Source organism: Chlorocebus sabaeus, chromosome 25, assembly GCF_047675955.1.
Source record: "Chlorocebus sabaeus isolate Y175 chromosome 25, mChlSab1.0.hap1, whole genome shotgun sequence".
Taxonomy (NCBI): domain Eukaryota; kingdom Metazoa; phylum Chordata; class Mammalia; order Primates; family Cercopithecidae; genus Chlorocebus; species Chlorocebus sabaeus.
Genome location: NC_132928.1, coordinates 69,271,360 through 69,291,374, shown reverse-complemented (window position 1 = coordinate 69,291,374; position 20,015 = coordinate 69,271,360). Strand labels below are relative to the sequence as shown.

The 20,015-nt window shown below is 44.1% G+C and overlaps 1 protein-coding gene across 2 annotated transcripts; it reads left to right on the top strand.

Annotated features, from left to right (window-relative positions):
* Positions 1-24: 24 nt before the first annotated feature.
* Positions 25-18,671, top strand: FSAF1 (40S small subunit processome assembly factor 1). 2 transcript variants are annotated; one of them, XM_007989788.3, is made up of 7 exons: positions 25-187; positions 2,399-2,745; positions 13,034-13,090; positions 15,345-15,440; positions 15,588-15,674; positions 16,898-16,950; positions 18,016-18,671. In XM_007989788.3, the coding sequence occupies exons 1-7, from the start codon at positions 70-72 to the stop codon at positions 18,152-18,154; spliced, it is 897 nt and encodes a 298-aa protein (XP_007987979.3). In that variant the 5' UTR covers positions 25-69; the 3' UTR covers positions 18,155-18,671. The 2 variants fall into 2 exon arrangements, with proteins under 2 accessions (XP_007987979.3, XP_007987981.3); XM_007989790.3 differs by having other exon boundaries at positions 13,031-13,090.
* The last annotated feature ends 1,344 nt before the right edge of the window (positions 18,672-20,015 follow it).

Sequence of the window (20,015 nt, the reverse complement as noted above, 5' to 3'; positions counted from 1 at the left end):
AGCCGCGCAGGGCCCTACGGCGCATGCGCGGAGTCGCGGAACCCGGAAGCGGGGACGCCGCGCGGCAGAATGAGGTTTGATTCCTTGGTTGATCCCACAATGTCGCAGGAGCAAGGCCCGGGGTCCTCCACACTTCCCAGTTCTCCGACACTTCTTGACGCTCTGCTCCAGAACCTTTACGACTTCGGTGAGTGTGGGGTCCCAGGAGCCCACGTGGAGAGCAGATCTGAGGAACGTGGTTCTCCTGTGCGGCCTGTGCTGGATTGGCCTCTGCTTTGAGGCTAAAGGTTCTTGCATGTCAAGCACCCGTAACTTCGTCCCACCTGGTTCCAGTAGCGGATGCAGAACACATTTCTCCATCGGAAGTCACCCCTTGACCGGGCTCTGTCGAGTTATTCATCAGACCTTCCAACTCGTCCCCAAGTGTGGGGACCGTCGTACTTTCTTGTAGGAAGCACCAAGGCTTTCCGATTTAACGCGGGCAGTGCACACAGGACCTTGGACTCTCGAAGTAGCCCACTTTTCCACGTTTTCTTGAGCTCTGGGAAGTCCCCTTTCCCCATGCCACCCCCAAGACCTGCCTGACCTTGGTGCGATAGTGTCATTTCGCTCTGGGGCCTCGGGCCTGTTGGATAATTCACCAGCTTCATCCTTGTGTGTCCCTCGCCAGAGACATAGCCCTTGGCGAGTTGTCCTTTTCCAACTTTTTTTTTTTTTTTTTGAAACGGAGTCTTGCTCTGTCGCCCAGGCTGGAGTGCAGCGGCGCGATCTCGGCTCACTGCAAGCTCCGCCCCCCGGGTTTACGCCATTCTCCTGCCTCAGCCTCCGAGTAACTGGGACTACAGGCGCGCACCACCACACCCGGCTAATTTTTTGTATTTTCAGTAGAGATAGGGTTTCGCCGTGTTAGCCAGGATGGTCTCGATCTCCTGACCTTGTGATCCGCCCACCTCCGCCGCCCAAAGTGCTCACAGTCGTGAGCCACCGCGCCCGGCCTTTTTTTTTTTTTTTTTTTTTTTTTTAACAAGTGCGCCAACCTTTTACTCTCCGTTCTTTATCTTGATGGGGGAAAAGGAAAATAAAAGAGCCCATTAAAGTCGCATGGCATGTCAGTAGTAAGACAGTGCCTCATACTCTGAAGAGCTTGCCCGGAAGAAGGTGACACCCTTTGCACATGCACTAAGGAAAATCATTAGATTTCAGGACAACACACATTTCTTAAATTTACAGCGTGATATTTTAAAAGCTATTTTTATTTTGAAACGACTGCTCAAAATTCTAAGCTCACCTAAACCGTAGGAATAATAATTAAAAGTATTGAGAACTTGCCATATACCACATGCTTTTCATGTATTTGCTAATTTAATTTTTAACTTCATGAAATAGACACTGTCATAAATCCCATGATTGCAAATGTGAAAACAAGTACTAGAGGTTCATGAAACCTGATACAGGTTGTCTTAACTGGTAATTTTTGCAGAGCCTGGATTCTGATTCTAGCCCCAGACCCCACGCTTGTATTCACCAGTATTTCTGTGCCCTTGGACATACTGGAGGACAGAGAAGACTTAGTCTCTGACCTTGAGAAGTTTAAAATCTAGAGGAAAAGATTATTCTGCAAAATAATATAATTTATGTCAACACAGGCTGGAAATCATGGTAGGAACTCTGAAGGCATTGAATGTGTCTATTCATTTTTATATCCTTAATGCCAAAGTTTAGTTGGCTCTTAAATGTTTATTGTGTAAAAGATTAAGCAAATAGTAGCAAGCATAAATCAACAGCTGGTAATTTAGAGAGCTCTGTAGTATTTGTAATGCATGTGAGTAAGGATGCCTAGGCTTCTGTTTAGAACTTTCAGGTGACTGGTTAGAGTCTGAACAAGTGAAATATAGAGTAAATAAGAGAATTTAATAGAAAACAAAGGCATTCAAATTGAGCTAGTTGTCTTAGGTTCATCTTAATTCCTAACTGTGAAAGAAAATAGGAAGACTATTCCATGTTCCTATAACCCAGAGAGTGTTAAAAAGAAACAGTGGCTGCAGTGCCTGATATTTTTAGTATAAAGCCAATTGGGATTACCAGCCCTGGGGACTATTGCTGTGATGACACTTTGAGTAAGGACCAAGGTGGGGACTAAAGTGATTGTACTAATAAGGGTCGAAGACATAAATATAGTTACCTAGGAAAAGATGACCACATTTTGGATTCTCTGCATTTTGCAGATACACTCTTATTTGAAGGAAAACAAATAGTTTATTTCTTTGTGTGTGCTTCTAGGTGCATATAGCCCTGGAATATATACAAGTTCATATATACAGGTACATTCATATGATTTGATATTGATGATAGCTAAGACTGAAAATATTTATTTTCCTTCCTGTGTTTGAACAAACAGGAGATACGGAAGGTGAAACAGAACAGAAGAAGATCATAAAGAAAAGGGAAAACAAGAAGAGAGATGTGGAGGCTGCAGCGGCCTTGGCAGCAGAGCCATCTCCCCTACCTGGTTCTCCCGTAAGAGGCCAGAGGAAGAGTGCTTCAAACTTCTTCAAGGAACTTAGAGAAGAGCAGCATTGTGCTCCTGCTGGGACCCCCACAGGTCCCTCTTCAGAACCAGAGATCCTTGCTGCTGCAGTTCATCCCTCTTCCCTAAAGAACAATAGGGAACAAGTAGAAGTGGTAGAATTTCACAGCAGAAATAAAAAAAGAAAATTGACGCCAGATCATAACAAGAGCACAAAGGTAATGAGTTGGTTAGCTTGTATGTACGTGGTGAAACCCCTGGTATTGTAGTATTAGGTGAGTAGCTTTTTAGACTGTGGCGGGAATGCCTGACTATCCTTAGGCCTGCAGATTTGCCAAAAGGACTCACAGGACCCAAGACAGCATATAGCCCTTATCAGTCATGTAGGCCTATAGACTGACCTTAGTTATTCAAGTTCTAAACCTCCAGTGAAAAGCAGGTATTCACCATCAATCACATCGCTAGTATAAACTTGCGATTTGTCGGGAAAACTTGGTACAGCAGTGGTTCAAGACTTGAGGTATGCAAAAACACTCTGATCAGGCAGAATATTCTAATTGCTCAATCCTCAGGAGCCAGCCAACTGCCAGTGGTGAAAATAGGACTTTCTTGAGAATGTGCAGGGTTTAATAAACACAGGCCTGCTGAGTTAACCCTTTCAGCAACTCTTTTTGGCATTCCTGTTATGTGCTAGCCACAGTTGTAGGCACTGAGATATAGCAGTGAACAAAATATATTGAAATTCTTGCTCTTGAGGAAAAGCAATGCTGGTGGAAAAGCAATTTGATTTTTCTGAGCAGTAATCCTTTTCAGACTGAACTTGTAAATCTGACCCAAAATTCAGTCCTCAAGGGAGGTGTGGTTTCTCCTCCAAATGTTTTTAATTTTTTTTTTTTTGAGACGGAGTCTTGCTCTGTCATCCAGGCTGGAGTGCAGTGGTGCAATCTTGGCTCATTGCAAGCTCTGCCTCCTGTGTTCACGCCATCTTCTGCCTCAGCCTCCTGAGTAGCTGGGACTACAGGCGCCTGCCACCACGTCTGCCTAGTTTTTTGTATTTTTAGTAGAGACGGGGTTTCACTGTGTTAGCCAGGATGGTCTTGATCTTCTGACCTCATGATCCACCCGCCTTGGCCTCCCAAAGTGCTGGGACTACAGGCGTGAGCCATTGTACCCAGCCCCAGATGTTTTTAATTTATTGACAAGCATGTCATAATGGCTTTGACAAATTCGTTGCTATTCCATTTCTGTAACCTCCCCCATGTCCTGCAAACCTTTGTCTATCAACAAAAAAGTGAGGATTGTATGTATTCGTTTCTAAGGCCACTCTAACAAATTACCACAAACGTGGTGACTTCAATCAACAGAAATGTATTCTTTTATAGTTCTGTAGTCCAGAAGTCCAAAATCAAATTGTTGGCAGGGCCATGCTCCCTCTGAGGGCTCTGGGGGAGAATCCTTTGCCTGTGACCAGAAGGTGGCTCTAAGAGTTTCCTTGGCTTGTGGTGTGTTGCATAACTATAATCTGTGCCTCCGTCTTAACATGGCTTTCATCCCTGTGTCCCTGAGCCTCACGTTTCCCTCTGCCTTTCTCGTGGCTTTAGGGCCCACCCTGAATCTGGGATGATCTCCTCTTGAGATGTTTAATTGTGCCATAAAGATCCTTTTCTAAGTAAGATCATAATCACAGGTTCTGAAGAGGAGTAGGACATGGCCATATGTTTTTAGAGGCACAGTTCTACCCACTACAAAGATAGTTTGGCTTGCATTATTCTTTATGAATGTGTAAATGTATGTTAGTGTCCAGTGTTTGCCGAATCTTTGTGGTTTTAAAAACCATCTGTATAATCTTTTCTAAAATTCAGGTAGCATTTCACGTCAAGCTCACTGGCATCTCTTCCTCAAAGATCCTTAGTGCATTCTGCTTGCTGAGCGTGGTGGCTCACACCAGTGATCCCAGCACTTTGGGAGGCCGAGGCCAGAGGATTGCTTGAGCTCAGGAAGTCGAGGCTGCAGTGGGCTGTGATTGTGTCACTGCACTCCAGCCTGGGTGACAGAGCGAGACTGTCTCAAAAAAAAAAAAAAAAAAAAAAGATTATTAGTGAATCTGTAACTGTATCTACCTTTATTTTAGGATTCTAGATAAGCTTCTTAACTTTTTTTTTTTTTTTTTTTTTTTTTTTTTGAGACGGAGTCTTGCTCTGTCGCCCAGGCTGGAGTGCAGTGGCCGGATCTCAGCTCACTGCAAGCTCCGCCTCCCGGGTTCACGCCGTTCTCCCGCCTCAGCCTCCTGAGTAGCTGGGACTACAGGCGTCCGCCACATCGCCCGGCTAGTTTTTTGTATTTTTTTAGTAGAGACGGGGTTTCATCGTGTTAGCCAGGATGGTCTCGATCTCCTGACCTCGTGATCCACCCGTCTCGGCCTCCCAAAGTGCTGGGATTACAGGCTTGAGCCACCGCGCCCGGCCGCTTCTTAACTCTTATGTTCCAAATACTAAGGCTCTGGTAACTGTTACGGGTGGGTCAAGAAATGGATTTCTTTGGTGTTTGGGGCAACCAGAGCTCCGAAGCTGGCCATATCCCAGTACCCCAGTGTATCCTACAAATACTGGTATTTTCTGTATGTGTCATGATGTGAAAAATGTTGGAGAGCACTGCTTTGCAATATAATTCAGCATTTGAAGACTTAAACTAACAGAAAGCATTTAGGCACCCTTTCTTGTTTCTTCAAGTGTCTCAGACTTCAGTTTCCTCTTATGTTCCCTCATGTTCTTTCTGGAATGGAAAGTTTTTTTTTTTAATAGAAAGGACAGAAGAGTTGGGATTGAATGAGTCTGCATTTCCCTGTTGCTTAATAATAGAACATGCGTGGCCGTCTGTCAAATTGTCTTTTGCTTCCTGTTCCAAGCGAGCCCTGTGCATTCAAGTTGGCTTTTCTCAGGAGCCTCAGCTCACTCTACATTTTGAACTTCCTGACCTTAATGAAATTTTTCATTTGTCGTTGTTGCTGTGCCCTTTCCAGTTTTTTTTTTTTTTTTTTTTTTTAAATGTGTCCTTTGAAATGTGAGTGTGTCTGGTTAAGGAGACAGAATGTGGGCACATTAAAAACACATCCACCCGTAAAACGACCTCAGAATGTTGCCATTGCAGTGTGGAAATAAATACATGTGAATATAATGCTGGTTCTTATGGCATATCCTGGGTATGCTAAATAAAAGAGTAGTCAGCCAGCTGGTGCTAATTGGAATACACCATCTGTGCTGAGTTTATGTAACATGGGAAAGTATAGTTGTGCCCTTGTTCTCTAAAAACTTCTAAGCCATTGCAGGGCAGTTAAACAGACATGGGTGACAAAAATATATGATGGTTAATGATAACGTCCATGACCAATCATAGCATCAGTTGGTCATTTTTAGAGAATACTTGAGAAAGGAAGAAGGGGATGGTGCGTTGGACAACAATCCAGCTGGCCCTGCCTAGACCCAGGAAATGACCTTATTTTTCTAGAGCTTGTGCTATAAATTCTATGATTAAGCTGCATTGTGCATTGAAGCAGGTTTTCATGGGTTTATCTGGGAACTCGGCCACCATTTATATATGTATTTTTTTATGTTTAGAGACAGGGTGTCACTCTGTCACTTCTGCTGGAGGGCAGTAGTGTGATCATAGCTCACTGCAGCCTCCAATTCCTGGGCTCAAGCCATCCTCCTCCCTCAGCCTCCCAAGTAGCTAAGACTATAGGGCATACCACTATGCCTGGCTCATTTTAAAATTTTTTATAGAGTTTGGGTCTTGTTTTGTTGCTCAGGCTTGGTCTTGAACCACTGGTTTCAAGAAGTCCTTTTGCCTCGGCCTCCCAAAGCACTGGGATTACAGCTTTGAGAGCCACTGTGCCCAGCCATCATGTTCCTTTTTTTTTTCTTTTTGAGATGGAGTCTTGCTCTGTCACCAGGCTGGAGTGCAGTGGCCCAATCTCAGCTCACTACAACCTCTGCCTCCCGGGTTCAAGCGATTCTCCTCCCTCAGCCTCCTGAGTAGCTGGGACTACAGATGCATACCACCATGCCCAGCTAATTTTTGTATTTTCAGTAGAGACAGGGTTTCACCATGTTGGCCAGGATGGTCTCAATCTCAACCTCATGATCTGCCCTTCTTGACCTCCCAAAATGCTGGGATTACAGGCATGAGCCACTGCGTCCAGCCCATGTCCCATTTTTAATGTAGTGACTATACAAGTAATTTGACTGGAAATAGTAAGAGATCACATATTCATTCCTCCATTTATTCCAGCAATCACTGGGTGCCTGCTCTCTGCAGACCTTGCAGATGGAGCAGTGAAGAAGGTAATAGTGCTTTGCCTTTATGGAGTATACTATACAATCTACTTCGGAGTCGAGCAATATAATATAATTAGAAAGAATTATAAACAAATAGGTTCCTGGAGTACCATGCAGAACCTAGTCTAGATAATAGTGCTCAGGGAGTTCTCTCAGGAGGCAGCATTCAGGCTAATGCTGTATTAAATGGTGCTGGTGAGTGGGACAGAGAAGAGCAAGCCAAGGAGGGGAAAACAGCCTTGCTAACACTGTGGGGTGTGAAGAGGCCTGGCATGTTCAAGGAGCTAGAAGAAGTCTAGCAGGACTAGGACAGAGGGGAGAATGGTTGGTGCTGATACAAGAGAGATAGGCTGAGACCAGCTCTTGCCAGGTCTCATAGGCAGTAGTGAGCCTTGGGACTTTAGTCTTAAGTACATGAGAAGCCACCAAAGAATTTCATGCAAGGGCATGAGGTGATCTGATTTAAATTTTAAAAAGATCACTGTAGCTCCTATATGGTGAATGGATTACAAGGGAGCAATAGCAAGAGGCATAAGGAGACTGATTTAGGGGTTTGTTGCAGTGGTCCAGGTTCAAACAGCGTGGCCTGGACTAATGATCTCAAAAAAATGAATGGGCAAACCTACTCTTTCATAGGTGCAAGACTGCCTGTAAGGAAGAAAATTCTTATGTAGCTTAATATGCCTGTGTATTCCTCAGCCCTTAGGGCTGTGTTGCTGCCATTTCTCCACAGCTAGCATTGGGCTGTCTTAACGTGAATCATTCACTGGCCCTGTTTCAGGAACCTTAGCCTCCTTTGTGGCCTTAGATAAGAAAGAGATAAGAAACTCATGATAGAATAGTGTTCCATAGATCAGAAGGGACCTTTGCATCCTGAGACTGAGGTACATGGAGGCTGCCCCTGAGCATATAGTGAATTGCTAATACTTACTGGGGGTGTAGTGAGAGTGTTTATTCATTAACTCATTTATGGTCTCAATCCTCACAATTCCTGGGACCTGTCTTCATTTCACAGAGGAGCTTAGGACTTCCAAGAGGTTAAGTTACTTGCCTGTAGTTAAACATTAACCTCACAGCCCCATATCTGCAATGCCAAACACCCAGAGCTCTGGAAACCACAATTTGATTGATCCTTTTTCTTTTAAGATTGGTGCAAATTTATTTGGCAGAAAAACCTGACGAAGCTTTTAAAAATCATTTTTGTTCAGCCGGGCACAGTGGCTCATGCCTGTAATCCCAGCACTTTGGGAGGCTGAGGCAGGAGGATCAGAAAGTCAGGAGTTCAAGACCAGCCTGGCCAATATGGTGAAACCCTATCTCTACTAAAAATACAAAAATTAACCAGGCATGGTGGCGGGCGCCTGTAGTCCTAGCTACTCGGGAGGCTAAGGCAGGAGAATCGCTTAAACCCGGTAGTCAGAGGTTGCATTGAGCCGAGATCGTGCCACTAAACTCCAGCCTGGGCAACAGAACAAGACTGCGTCTCAAAAAAAATTTTTTTTTTTGTTTGTCTCATTTGGTATGAATATTCATTGATATTGCCACAGAAATACTAATGTGTTTAATTATGGGTTACTGCCTTGGACCCTACTGAAAGTGGTCTATAATATTCAGTATGTTCAGTTTTGCCTTTTTAAAATGTAAAGACTGCTGAATTTTAAAGCTGGAACCTGACCCTAAGGATGCCAAATAAAGGATTATGGAACTGAAATAAGTGTCAAAGGTCGGGTTCAGACCCCAGGCGTTCTGGCTTCAACACTGTGTACTTAACTGCTATACTAGAGAGAGCATAAGTGAGGTTAGGCTCTGCTCTTTGTCCTTTGAGTAACATAAGTACACTGACTGAGCCATCGTGAGACATAGAGACATTTCTCACAAGTTATAGTCAGATAGCTTTGATCATTCCCCAAATTCTTGCAGCTCCCATACTTCCCTGCAATATGGATGTAGCCCGCTGCACGGTGCTCCACCTGGAAATCCTCCATGCTCCAGTGCCGCTTGTTACTTTTACACCAGACTTCCTGTTCCTGAGTAGAGCAGTGTCAGACGGGTGTTAGGAAGAAAATAATCTAGCTGAAGTAATTTAGTCTCATCGAGGTATGAACAAACTTCTTAATATTCATACAGCTGCCTGCATTTTTAAAAGAGCGTTTGTTTACCGAGCTGCTCTTTCTCTAACTGGAGACAGGTTGGTTGGGCTCTTCAACTAATAGACTTTAAAAAAAAAAAAAGAAAATCACAGCCGCGTAAGAGAAAATACCTAAATCATCCCATAGACAGGTTCGCTGAGTCTGGTGGTCTGCCTGCCTTCATCTCTCACTTTTCTTCCAAATTGTTCTTTTTCTAGCTTTTCCTCCTTCTTCCCTGCCCAACATATAAGCTCTCAAAATCTCCATACATATCCCTCTCCTTGTGTGGGATAGTAAGGCTAGATTAGTTGGGATCGGTTAGACTGTGATTTGATAACAAATAATCCCTACATCCCAGTGGTTTAAAAGACAAAAGTTAATTTTCCTCATGTTACATGGCCATCGGAATTTGCAGAGGCAGGCCTCCTGTGCCACACCATCCTCATTTAGGGACCCAGGATGATGGGGTGCCACCTTGTGGAGGGTTGTTAGTTGCTTTAATGAAGGAAAGGGGAGTTAATGAAGGGCTCTTAAGGGTTTCCCGTGGAAGTAGGCACACACTCCCTCTGCTCGTGTTTCTTGGCCAGGGAGAGCCACCTGGGCATTCCTAGCATCAAGTAGACAGGGAAGCGTGAGTCGCCTGTGTGCCTGGAAGTAGAGGAGGACGCAGTATTGCCTATGGGCAGTAATGGCTCCTACCGCAGAGAATATGGGGGGAAAGAAAACCGAGGAGACCACTGATGGTTTCTCAGTCAGGTCATGTGCTGAATAATGTGCTGAAGTGATTCTCAAGCTATGAATAAAAATAAAAATTAAGTAGTGGTGGGTCGTGCTAATAGGGACTCAGCATCTGTGAAATAATGAGCCAAGAATTTTTTTTCCCAAAAGTTTGTGTTTGATACATGCACAGATCTAGACCTCAGACCCTTTCCCAAAAAGCCATCAATAGCTACAAAACTAAGATGTTTCTGGTGAACTGTTTAAAGAGGGATGAGGACACCGAGGTATCTGTGTCTGAGCCAGAGCTACCACTAAGGGGCTCTCTCCTCCCCTTGGTCTAGTCGGCCCCTCAGCCCTGGTGTCCCCACAGCCAAGGTGCAGGGGATTAGGTATTCTCTGTGGCTGCTGATGGGGACAGCAGGGACTAGGAGAGTCCTGATATTGCTCCTCTCTTTTGTAGGCCAGTCTCTCTCCAGGGCCCAGGGGTTTTAGCCTCATAGCTATCATACAATTGGCCAAGAATTTTATTACTGTGCTGAAATCCTCTTTAAATTGCTCCATTCTCATGCTAATCTCTAGTAACAGATCAGCCAAAAACATCTATGACATCTCCAGTATTGCTAGAAATTTGACGTGCCTTGCGCCACTGCACTCCAGCCTGCCGACAAGAGTGAGACCCCGTCTCAAAAAAAGAAAAAGAAAAAAGAAATGGAAATGTTCAACTTAGAAAGTTGACTTAGCCATTACTTCAGTGATGCGGATAGGAGGAAAGAGAGGAATTACTTAAATATTTAGAAAAGGTGGTAAATACCTTAGGGGATCTTGGAGATCTGGGAACAGTATACAGGATTTTGTTTGATTTTTTTAGGGCTTAGATATGGTCGTAGTAAATAGATTGGATGTGCCTGGCAGTGGAAAAGATGTCGTAACTGGAAAGTAAATGTGGAATTTTTTCCAGTCATGGAATAGGAAGAAGACTCTTTCTGGGGTAAATAAAATAGAAGTGGCTCACACAGAGGCCTCCATGCTATGCCTGTGGTCTTAGTTAAGGCACTTGACGCTGTCAGTCAAGTGGGAGACAGGTTTGGAGAAAATCTTAAGCCAGGAAGGAAGATGAAGTAAATGGAAAGTGTGTCTGTTGTGATTAATAGCACAGATCTAGGCCATACTCCTGGACCCTGACAGTGGTCCTCTGCTGTCCCGTCCTCTGTTGCCATCAGCACCCCAATCCTGTGGAGAGCCAGTCAGTGTCCAGTGTGACAGTGGATGCCTGCGATGCTGCTGACGGTATAGTCAGTAGATCCGTTAGGAATAAGAGCATTGGGTAAGCCTTGCTGTTTTTTGGACTCTGTGCCACACACTTACTACACTTGATCCTGTTTTATCATAATAACCCCCCTGTGAATTAAGTGCAGAGGTCCTCATCATCTGAAGAGTCATTTCGTAGGGAGACAGGAGCCATCGTCTATGAAAACATGCAGTGACTGACTGTCCAAACCCACACACCTTAAATACGGTGTTGGAGGCGAGGGTGGGGATGAGGAACCAGGCTAAGCGGAAGCACAGCTCCTGTTTGGAGAAGGAGAGAGCAAGTGGACTCCATTGTGGCTGCCTCGTGGACTGGGTAGTTGCAGGCTGGACTGCCACCGTTGGTGGACAATGGCACATGGTGCCGTTGTGATAGGCACCTCTTGGCAGGTAGGGCAGGGGATAGGTTGTTATAAAGAGTCACGTATTTTGGGGGCATTTGCAGCAGCATCATTTTCTATTAGGAATTATAAACCAAATATCCACCATGCTAGGAATCTGATGTTCCTGAAAGAGCTGTTTAGCCCATTACTCTAGTGACCAGATGGGAGGGAAGAAATAAATAATTACTTGAATATAGCAGTTTTACTCTCTAAATTTTACCCTCTAAAATTCCTGCTCATAGGCTTCCTTTCCTAAACCCTCCCAGCAAGCAGCAAGCGGAATTTTCTGTATGTGATATGTGAGATTCAGTCATTGCTCTCTTACCAGCTTTTCTTTTTTTCTCAGTTTCTCATCATTACTTTTATAAGCTTTGAGACCCTAAAAAGTATTGTCTTTATTTTTCTTCTGTTAGTTGTTCATTAGGATTTTAAGCAACATGCTTGTATTACTTTTGACATTTAGCCATCTGGGCCAGTTTCACGGTTTCTTTCTGTTTTCCAATTTTTAAATTGTGGTGAAATATACATGAATGTAAAATTGACCATTTTAACCTTTTTTTTTTTTTTTTTTCTGGGATGAAGTCTCACTCTGTCCCCCAGGCTGGAGTGCAGAGGCGATCTCGGCTCACTGCAAGCTCTGCCTCCCAGGTTCATGCCATTCTCCTGCCTCAGCCTCCCGAGTAGCTGGGACTACAGACGCCTGACACCATGCCTGGCTAATTTTTTGTGTCTTTAGTAGAGATGGGGTTTCACTGTGTTAGCCAGGATGGTCTCAATCTCCTGACCTCGTGATCCGCCTGCCTCAGCCTCCCAAAGTGCTGGGATTACAGGCATGAGCCACCGCACCCCACCCATTTTAACCATTTTTAAGCGTGCAGTTCAGTAGTGTTAAGCTCATTCACAGTGTTGTGCTGCCCTCATTACCATCCATCTTTAGAAACCTTCTCAGCTTGCCAAACTGATGCTGATGTTCTATACCCATTAAACACCAACTCTCCATTCCCTCCCCCCGGCCTCTGGCGGCAGCCATTCTAACTTCTGTCTGTGTGAATTTGACTCCTCTGGATATTTCATAAAATGGAATCATGCACATACCCTTCTGTAACTGGCTTATTTCACTTAGCATCATGTCTTCAAGGTTCATCCATGTTGTAGCATGGGTTAGGAGTTCCTTCTTTTTTCAGGCTGTGGAATATTCCAGCATGTGTATATGCCACGTTCAAAAATATCTGTTCGTCTGTTGATGGACATTTGAGTTGCTTCTGCATTTATTATGAATAATGCTGCTATGAATGTAGGTGTACGAATATCTCTCCAGGTTCTTTTGGGTATATGCCCAGAAGAGGAATTGTCAGATCATGTAATTCTATTTTTTAATGTTTGAGGAACCATGATAATTGTTTTCCCCAATGCCTATACCACGTGGTAAAACATTCCCACCAATACAGGACATGGGTTCTAGTTTCTCTACATCCTTGCCAACACTTGTTATTTTCTGTTTTTTTGATAGTAGCCAGTCTAGTGGGTGTGAGAGGGTTACTTTCAGGTTCCTTAAAACATTACCCTTTTGGTGATAGATACTATAATGATATAGTAACAGACAATCTAAATAAGAATATTTTCTCTCAGCAGACTGAATCTAGTGTTTTGGAGACAGATGTGGATATACAAGAATTTAACCTAGAAAAGGTATGTACTTTGAGATTGTTAAATTATTTATAATTAACTTTATTTACAATATTTGTTTATAAATGTGTGTTTGTATTAAATTTTTTTTTTTTTTTTTTTTTTTTTTTTGAGACGGAGTCTTGCTCTGTAGCCCGGGCTGGACTGCAGTGGCCGGATCTCAGCTCACTGCAAGCTCCGCCTCCCGGGTTTACGCCATTCTCCTGCCTCAGCCTCCGGAGTAGCTGGGACTACAGGCGCCCGCCACCTCGCCCGGCTTAGTTTTTTGTATTTTTAGTAGAGACGGGGTTTTATTGTAAGTTTATAACATGACATGCAAACTGTGTAGTATAAATGTTAGATATTATAAAAATTAGCAGTTTTTTGTTTTTGAGACAGAGTTTCGCTCATGTTGCTCAGGCTTGAGTGCAATGGCGCCATCTCGGCTCACTGCAACCTGCACCTCCTGGGTTCAAGTGATTCTTCTGCCTTAGCCTCCTGAGCAGTTGGGATTACAGGTGCCTGCCACCACACCCAGCTAATTTTTTGCATTTTTAGTAGAGATGGGATTTCCCCATGTTAGTCGACCTCAGGTGATCCACCTGCCTCGGCCTTCCAAAGTGCTGGGATTACAGGCATGAGCCACTGCGCCTGGCCAAAATTAATAGTTTTATAATACCTAAAAATGAATATTTTACATGTCTAAAAGTTGGGAAAATGGTTAAGCAAGTCATACTGCATTCACTTTTTTTTTTTTTTGAGACAGTCTCCCTCTGTCACCCAGGCTGTAGTGCAGTGGTAGGATCTTGGCTCACTGCAGCCTCTGGCTCCTGGGTTCAAGTGATCCCCACTTCAGCCTCCCGAGTAGCTGGGATTACAGGCATGTGCCACCACACCCAGCTAATTTTTGTATTTTTAATAGAGGTGGGGTTTCACCATGTTGGCCAAGCTGGTCTTGAACTCCTGACCTCAAGTGATCTACCTGGCTCGTCCTCCCAAAGTGCTGGGATGACAGGCGTGAGCCACCACGCCCAGTCTGCACTCACTTGATTGAGTATTATATAGTCATTTAATACATGATGGTTTTGTGACTACAGTGCCACTGATGCAATGGTAAGTATGGGGATATGTATATTCTGTGGTTGTAATGTTTTAAAAAGCACGTAAGAAAAAAGATGGGAAGAAGTAATCTAACAACTAAGAGTGGGTATTGCTGACGTTTTCTCTTCCTTCTAAAACTATGGATCTATGTTTGAAGCTGCTGTGATAAATGGTTTCTAAGTGTGAGTGTGTGTGTTTAGAGAGGTGTTTTTCAGTTGAAATTATTGCCTTTATGGACAATGGCTTGTTTTAGAGAGCATCTTAAAGCTCTTAACTACAGAGGTCTGCATTGAATCCTGGCTCTGTTATTACTTTGTGCAGAGATAATTCTTTGTATCAGCTGTTCAAATTAAACATGGGAGAGGGCTGGGCACGGTGGCTCATGCCTGTAATTCTAGCACTTTGGGAGGCCGAGGCGGGCGGATCACGAGGTCAGGAGATCGAGATCATCCGGGCTAACACGGTGAAACACCGTCTCTACTAAATATACAAAAAATTAGCCAGGCGTCGTGGCGGGTGCCTGTAGTCCCAGCTACTCGGGAGGCTGAGGCAGGAGAATGGCATGAACCCAGGAGGCGGAGCTTGTAGTGAGCCGAGATCATGCCACTGCTCTCCAGCCTGGGCTACAGAGCGAGACTCCATCTCAGAAAAACAAAACAAAACAAAACAAAACAAAACATGGGAGAGGGCCAGGCACGGTGGCTCACACCTGTAATCCCAGCACTTTGGGAGGCAGAGGTGGGAGGATCACTTGAGCCCAGAAGTTCAAGGCCAGTCTGGGCAACATGGTGAGACCTGTTCTCTACAAAACTTTTTAAGAATTAGCTGGGTGTGGTGGTTCATGCCTATAGTCCTAGCTACTCGGGAAATCATGCCCAGGAGGTCAAGGCTGCAGTGAGACATGATCACGCCTCTTTTTAACTGTACTCCATCTTGGGGGGAGTAACAGAGCAAGACCCTGTCTCCAAGGAAAAAAATGGGAGAAAGATGTTGTGAGAGATGGTATGTGGTAGGAGAGCCTCCATAGAGCTCCTTTGACCACACGACAGTGGAGTTATTATTCCTATGCGCTGTTATTACAGAGCAGTGGATCTGAAATGCATTACTTCTGGCAATATGTTTTTCTCTTGGGAGTTGTTGGAACGCACTTGCGTCTGAATGTGCTTTGTGTCCGCAGGCTCGTTTGGAAGTGCACCGCTTTGGGATCACCGGTTATGGAAAAGGAAAGGAGAGAATCCTGGAACAGGAACGTGCTATTATGTTGGGCGCTAAGGTGAGGGGCTGCTGCTACCTTTCATCACCAGACAACATGCCAAAAAAGCAAGAGCAAGGAAAGCCAAGAGCAAGTCAGGGCAAGGGACACTGGCACATTTTTGCAGAAAAAAATATGATGGTTTGTTTCCTTGTTCTTTCATTTCAGCCTCCTAAGAAGAGTTATGTGAATTACAAGGTTTTACAGGAGCAAATTAAAGAAAAAAAGGCAGCAAAGGAAGAAGAAAAGAGACTGGTAGGTGTGATAGTCTGTCCTTTATTCAGCTAGAATGGGAAGATGGATGCTCTTTGACACAGTGGAATGCCAGAAGCCGCTGCTTGGAGAGCAGTGAAGGCACCAGAGTTAAAGGATCCCGTGCTCTCCACTTCTTCAAGTTAGCTCTGTTTAGTAATACCAGCCAAGTAATCTGGCATACTTACATGCAAGGTTTGCTTTGAAATAGCAAACTCCTTGTCTTAGTCCGTTTGTGTTGCTGTAAAGGAATGCCTGATGCTGGGTAATTTATAAAGAAAAGAGGCTAATTTGGAGCATAGTTCTGCAGACTGCACAGGAAGCATAGCACTGGCATCTGCTTGGCTTCCGGTGAGAGTCTGAAGCTGCTTCCACTCATGAGGGAAGGCAGAGGGAAGCCCATGTGTACAGAGATCACATGGCAAGAGTGAGACGTGAAAGAGTGAAGCAGCAGCGTGGAGAGGTGCTGGGCTCTTTTTAACAAACAGCTCTCATGGGAAATGGGAAGTAACAGAGGGAGAACTCACTCATTACCATGAGGACAGCACCAAGCCATTCATGAAGGATCCGTTGCCATGACCCAAACACCTCCCACTAGGTCCCCGTCTCTAATGTTGGGATCAAATTTCAACCTGAGGTTTGGAGGGTCAAATATCCAAACTATAGCAATCCTGCTCCAATAATGCAGGCTACTTTGATCTTTCTTCTATCCTTAGCTTTTTTGTTGTTGTTTTGTGTTTTTTTTTTTTTTTTTGCATTTTACATTGTATAACCTTGTATACAACACAAGAGCCTATGAAAAACCACAAGGGGAATAGATGTTACACTTTCTACCTTTCACCTAAAATGGAAGATTTGAGCTTTCAGTGTAAGACTATTAGTCTTACCTGGAATAGCCATTCACATTCTTTTTTCTTTTTCTTTCTAACTGAGACGGGATCTTGCTGTATTACCCAGGCTGGTCTTGAACTCCTGGGATCAAGTGATCCTCCTGCTTTGGCTTCCGGGAGTGCTAGGACTATACGCATGAGCCACCACGCCAGGCCCAGCTTTTCACATTCTTGAAAGGGTTTTAGGGTAAAACTTTGAGACTGTTATGTTTAATATGCCCACTTGAAAGAAATATTAAAAATAGTATCTCAGTGACTTGGTCACAAACCTCTTGCCTTTGTTTGAATCCCATTATACATTACTGACATGTATATGATCTTAAATTCTGAAATCAGGCCCAAGAAACAGATATTTTCAAGAAAAAGAAGAGGAAAGGACAGGAGGACAGGTGAGTGATTTTATCAGGACCTAGGGTTGAACAATCTGGATGAACCTACTGATTAGTTCAGAAAAGGATGCCTTGAATGTATATGGTGTTGCTAGCCCATTAGAGTGCTTCACTGTCTCTCATTTATCCTCATCAAAGTAGGATTTAGTAAATTGTGCAAGATCAAACAACTGCCTGAGAACTGAATTAGGAAGTTTCTCCAATCTCCCACTTTTCACCGACACTCCAAGTGACTAGTGGAAAAGCTGCAGTTTTACATTTCCAAGAAAAGACTTCTGTTCTAAGAGTGCTGCTACAGCAGCATAGTCTGGGTCTGTATTGCCTGCCTTTTGACATACCACGTAAGATAGAGCACCATAATTATGAATAAGGGATGTTGACTTCGTTGCTTTATACTTGTTTCTTAGCTTTAGTTCAAGTGCCTTTTTCTCTCTCTTTGAGTTACTGTTTCAGAACGGACTCTTTTTGTCTTAGCCTGTTTTCTTGGGCTCCTAGTGCACTTGTATGTGCTGTAAAATGGTCATTTGTTCTGGCCACCAATCTCTGTCTGTTGAATGCCTCTTTGTGCCAGGCATGTGGGTGCCTTAGGTGTTGGTGTACAGCTGTAATCACACTAAAGATATCCCTGCCCTTGAGGAGCTTCACTGTAGGGAGGGAAACACCCCAAAACATACAAATGGATAAGTAAGATGATATCAGGTACTGGCAAGTATTGTAGAGAAGTTGAAAGAGCGCATTGTGAAAGGAAACCACAGGGAGGGGGTGAGCTGGGAAATTAGTCTGAGGAGGTGACATCGGAGCTGAGTACTGAACAAAGAAGAGGGGCAGCCTGGAAAGGTCTGGTAGCAGAACATTCCTCTCAGAAGAAACCAGTGCAAGGGCCCCGGGGCAGGAAGGCAGTGGCATGTTTCAGGGACCACAGGAAGGCATAGTGGGGTAGGGGGTGTGCATGGCAGGCAACCAGGAATTTGCAGGCCAGACTGCAGTGGCCTGGTTGGTGGTACTGCGATGCTTGTTGGTAAGTTTAAGACTATTTATAGTACCTTTCTCTTACTTTAAATGTAGGAAATCCAAAAAGAAGAAGTCCGCTCCCAGTATTTTGTCAAATGGACGGATTGGACAGGTTGGAAAATTCAAAAATGGAACACTGATTCTGAGCCCAGTTGATATCAAGAAAATAAATTCTTCCAGAGTGGCCAAATGAAGTACTTTATCAGATAAAACGAGGATGGGAACAACTGAGTCAACTGCAGTGGCCCTGGACCCTGTGCGACTCGAGAGAGATCGTTCTTACCACACATTTCACAGACTGCTTTTTCATTTTAGAAAAAAAGTCAGACAGAAGTAACATCTCTAGCTGCCGAAGTGTCTGTTTCATGGTGCTGAATGCGTTAGGCCCAGTGCAGCATGAATATGAAGTGAACTCACTGAAAACTGTTTTTTAATGTTCTCCAGCAGACTTCACTCCTGTTTCATGTTCACTGGTATTTGGTGCATTTGCCTGGAATACAATTTTTTATAACTTTACTGTTTTGTAAATGCTAGTAGTTTACATTAAATTGCCTTATAATATTTTTAATGATTTAATGTTACAATATCGTGAAAGAACCAAGAATCTGATAATTTATCAGTTTTGTGGAAAAGCAGTTTTAATTTTTAGCCTACCATGTGTATAAAATCTACTTGGGAAGAAGTTACATAAGTAAAATACGTTTGTAGTATATGTGCCTGTGACTGTTAAATAATGGATGGTTTTAACACACAGTTTTGTGCCCACGTTCAAGTGAATGTTATTTCTGTCAGAGTCTTCATCACCTTTGCAGCCATATATATGTTTTTAATGATATTGCCCTTGCTTAAAGCTTGTAGCACATTAAAAAAAAGTCTTCGATGGTGGTGACAATTTGGGCTTTTAAAATTTTGTTTCTTCAATTTTTTTTTTTTTTTTTGAGATGGAGTCTCACTCTGTCGCCCAGGCTGGAGTGCAGTGGCGCGGTCTCGGCTCACTGCAAGTTCCACCTCCTGGGTTCAAGCAATTCTCCTGCCTCAGCCTCCTGAGTAGCTGGGACAACAGGCGCATGCTGCCACGCCCAGCTAATTTTTTGTATTTTAATAGAGACGGGGTTTCACCATGTTGCCCAGGCTGGTCTTGAACTCCTGAGCTCAGGCGATCTGCCTGCCTCAGCCTCCCAAAGTGCTGGGATTACAGACATGAGCCACCACGCTCGGCCTGTGTTTTCAATTTTTTAGAGACAAGGCCTTGATCTGTCACCGAGGCTGCAGTGCCCCAGCATGATCATAACTCACTGTGGCCTTGAACTCTTGGGCTCTTGCCTCAGCCTCCTGAGTAGTTGGTACTAAAGGCATGTGTCACCACACCCAGCTAATTTAAAAGATGTTTTGTAGGCCGGGCGCGGTGGCTCATGCCTGTAATCCCAGCACTTTGGGAGGCCGAGGCTGGCAGATCATGAGGTCAGGAGATCGAGACCATCCTGGCTAACATGGTGAAACCCCGTCTCTACTAAAAATACAAAAAAATTAGCCGGGCACGGTGACGGGTGCCTATAGTCCCAGCTACTCGGGAGGCTGAGGCGGGAGAATGGCGTGAACCCGGGAGACGGAGCTTGCAGTGAGCCGATATCACGCCACTGCACTCCAGCCTGAGCAACAGCGAGACTCCGTCTCAAAAAAAAAAAAAAAACAAAAACAAAAAAGAGGTTTTGTAGGGATTGAATCTTGCCATATTGCTTAGGCTGGTCTTAAACTCCTGGGCTCAAGCTGTCCTCCTGCCTCTGCCTCCCAAAGTGCTGGGGTTATAGGCGTGAGCCACTGTGCCTGGCTGGCCTTTTTTTTTTTTTTCTTTAATTGCCAAAAAATTCTGATCCTAGCCTAGTGAATGATAATGTTTTGGTCCAAAAATCAGGTATAAATGGCTCACTTTGTTATGTGACTTTATGTTGTCTCTGAAGACACTGACAAATGAGGAACTTGCAAAATGTTTGGAACAATGCCAGCAAAACTGGAATGAGTGGTTTGTTTTCTAGGTTTATTTTGAAAGGCATTAT

Bases quoted from the DNA above. Each gene is read 5' to 3' on its own strand.
- FSAF1 (XM_007989790.3), top strand. From the start codon at position 70: ATGAGGTTTGATTCCTTGGTTGATCCCACAATGTCGCAGGAGCAAGGC. The intron at 2,746-13,030 runs GTAATGAGTTGG...ATTTTCTCTCAG, and splicing joins ATCATAACAAGAGCACAAAG to CAGACTGAATCTAGTGTTTT. The intron at 13,091-15,344 runs GTATGTACTTTG...TTGTGTCCGCAG, and splicing joins AAGAATTTAACCTAGAAAAG to GCTCGTTTGGAAGTGCACCG.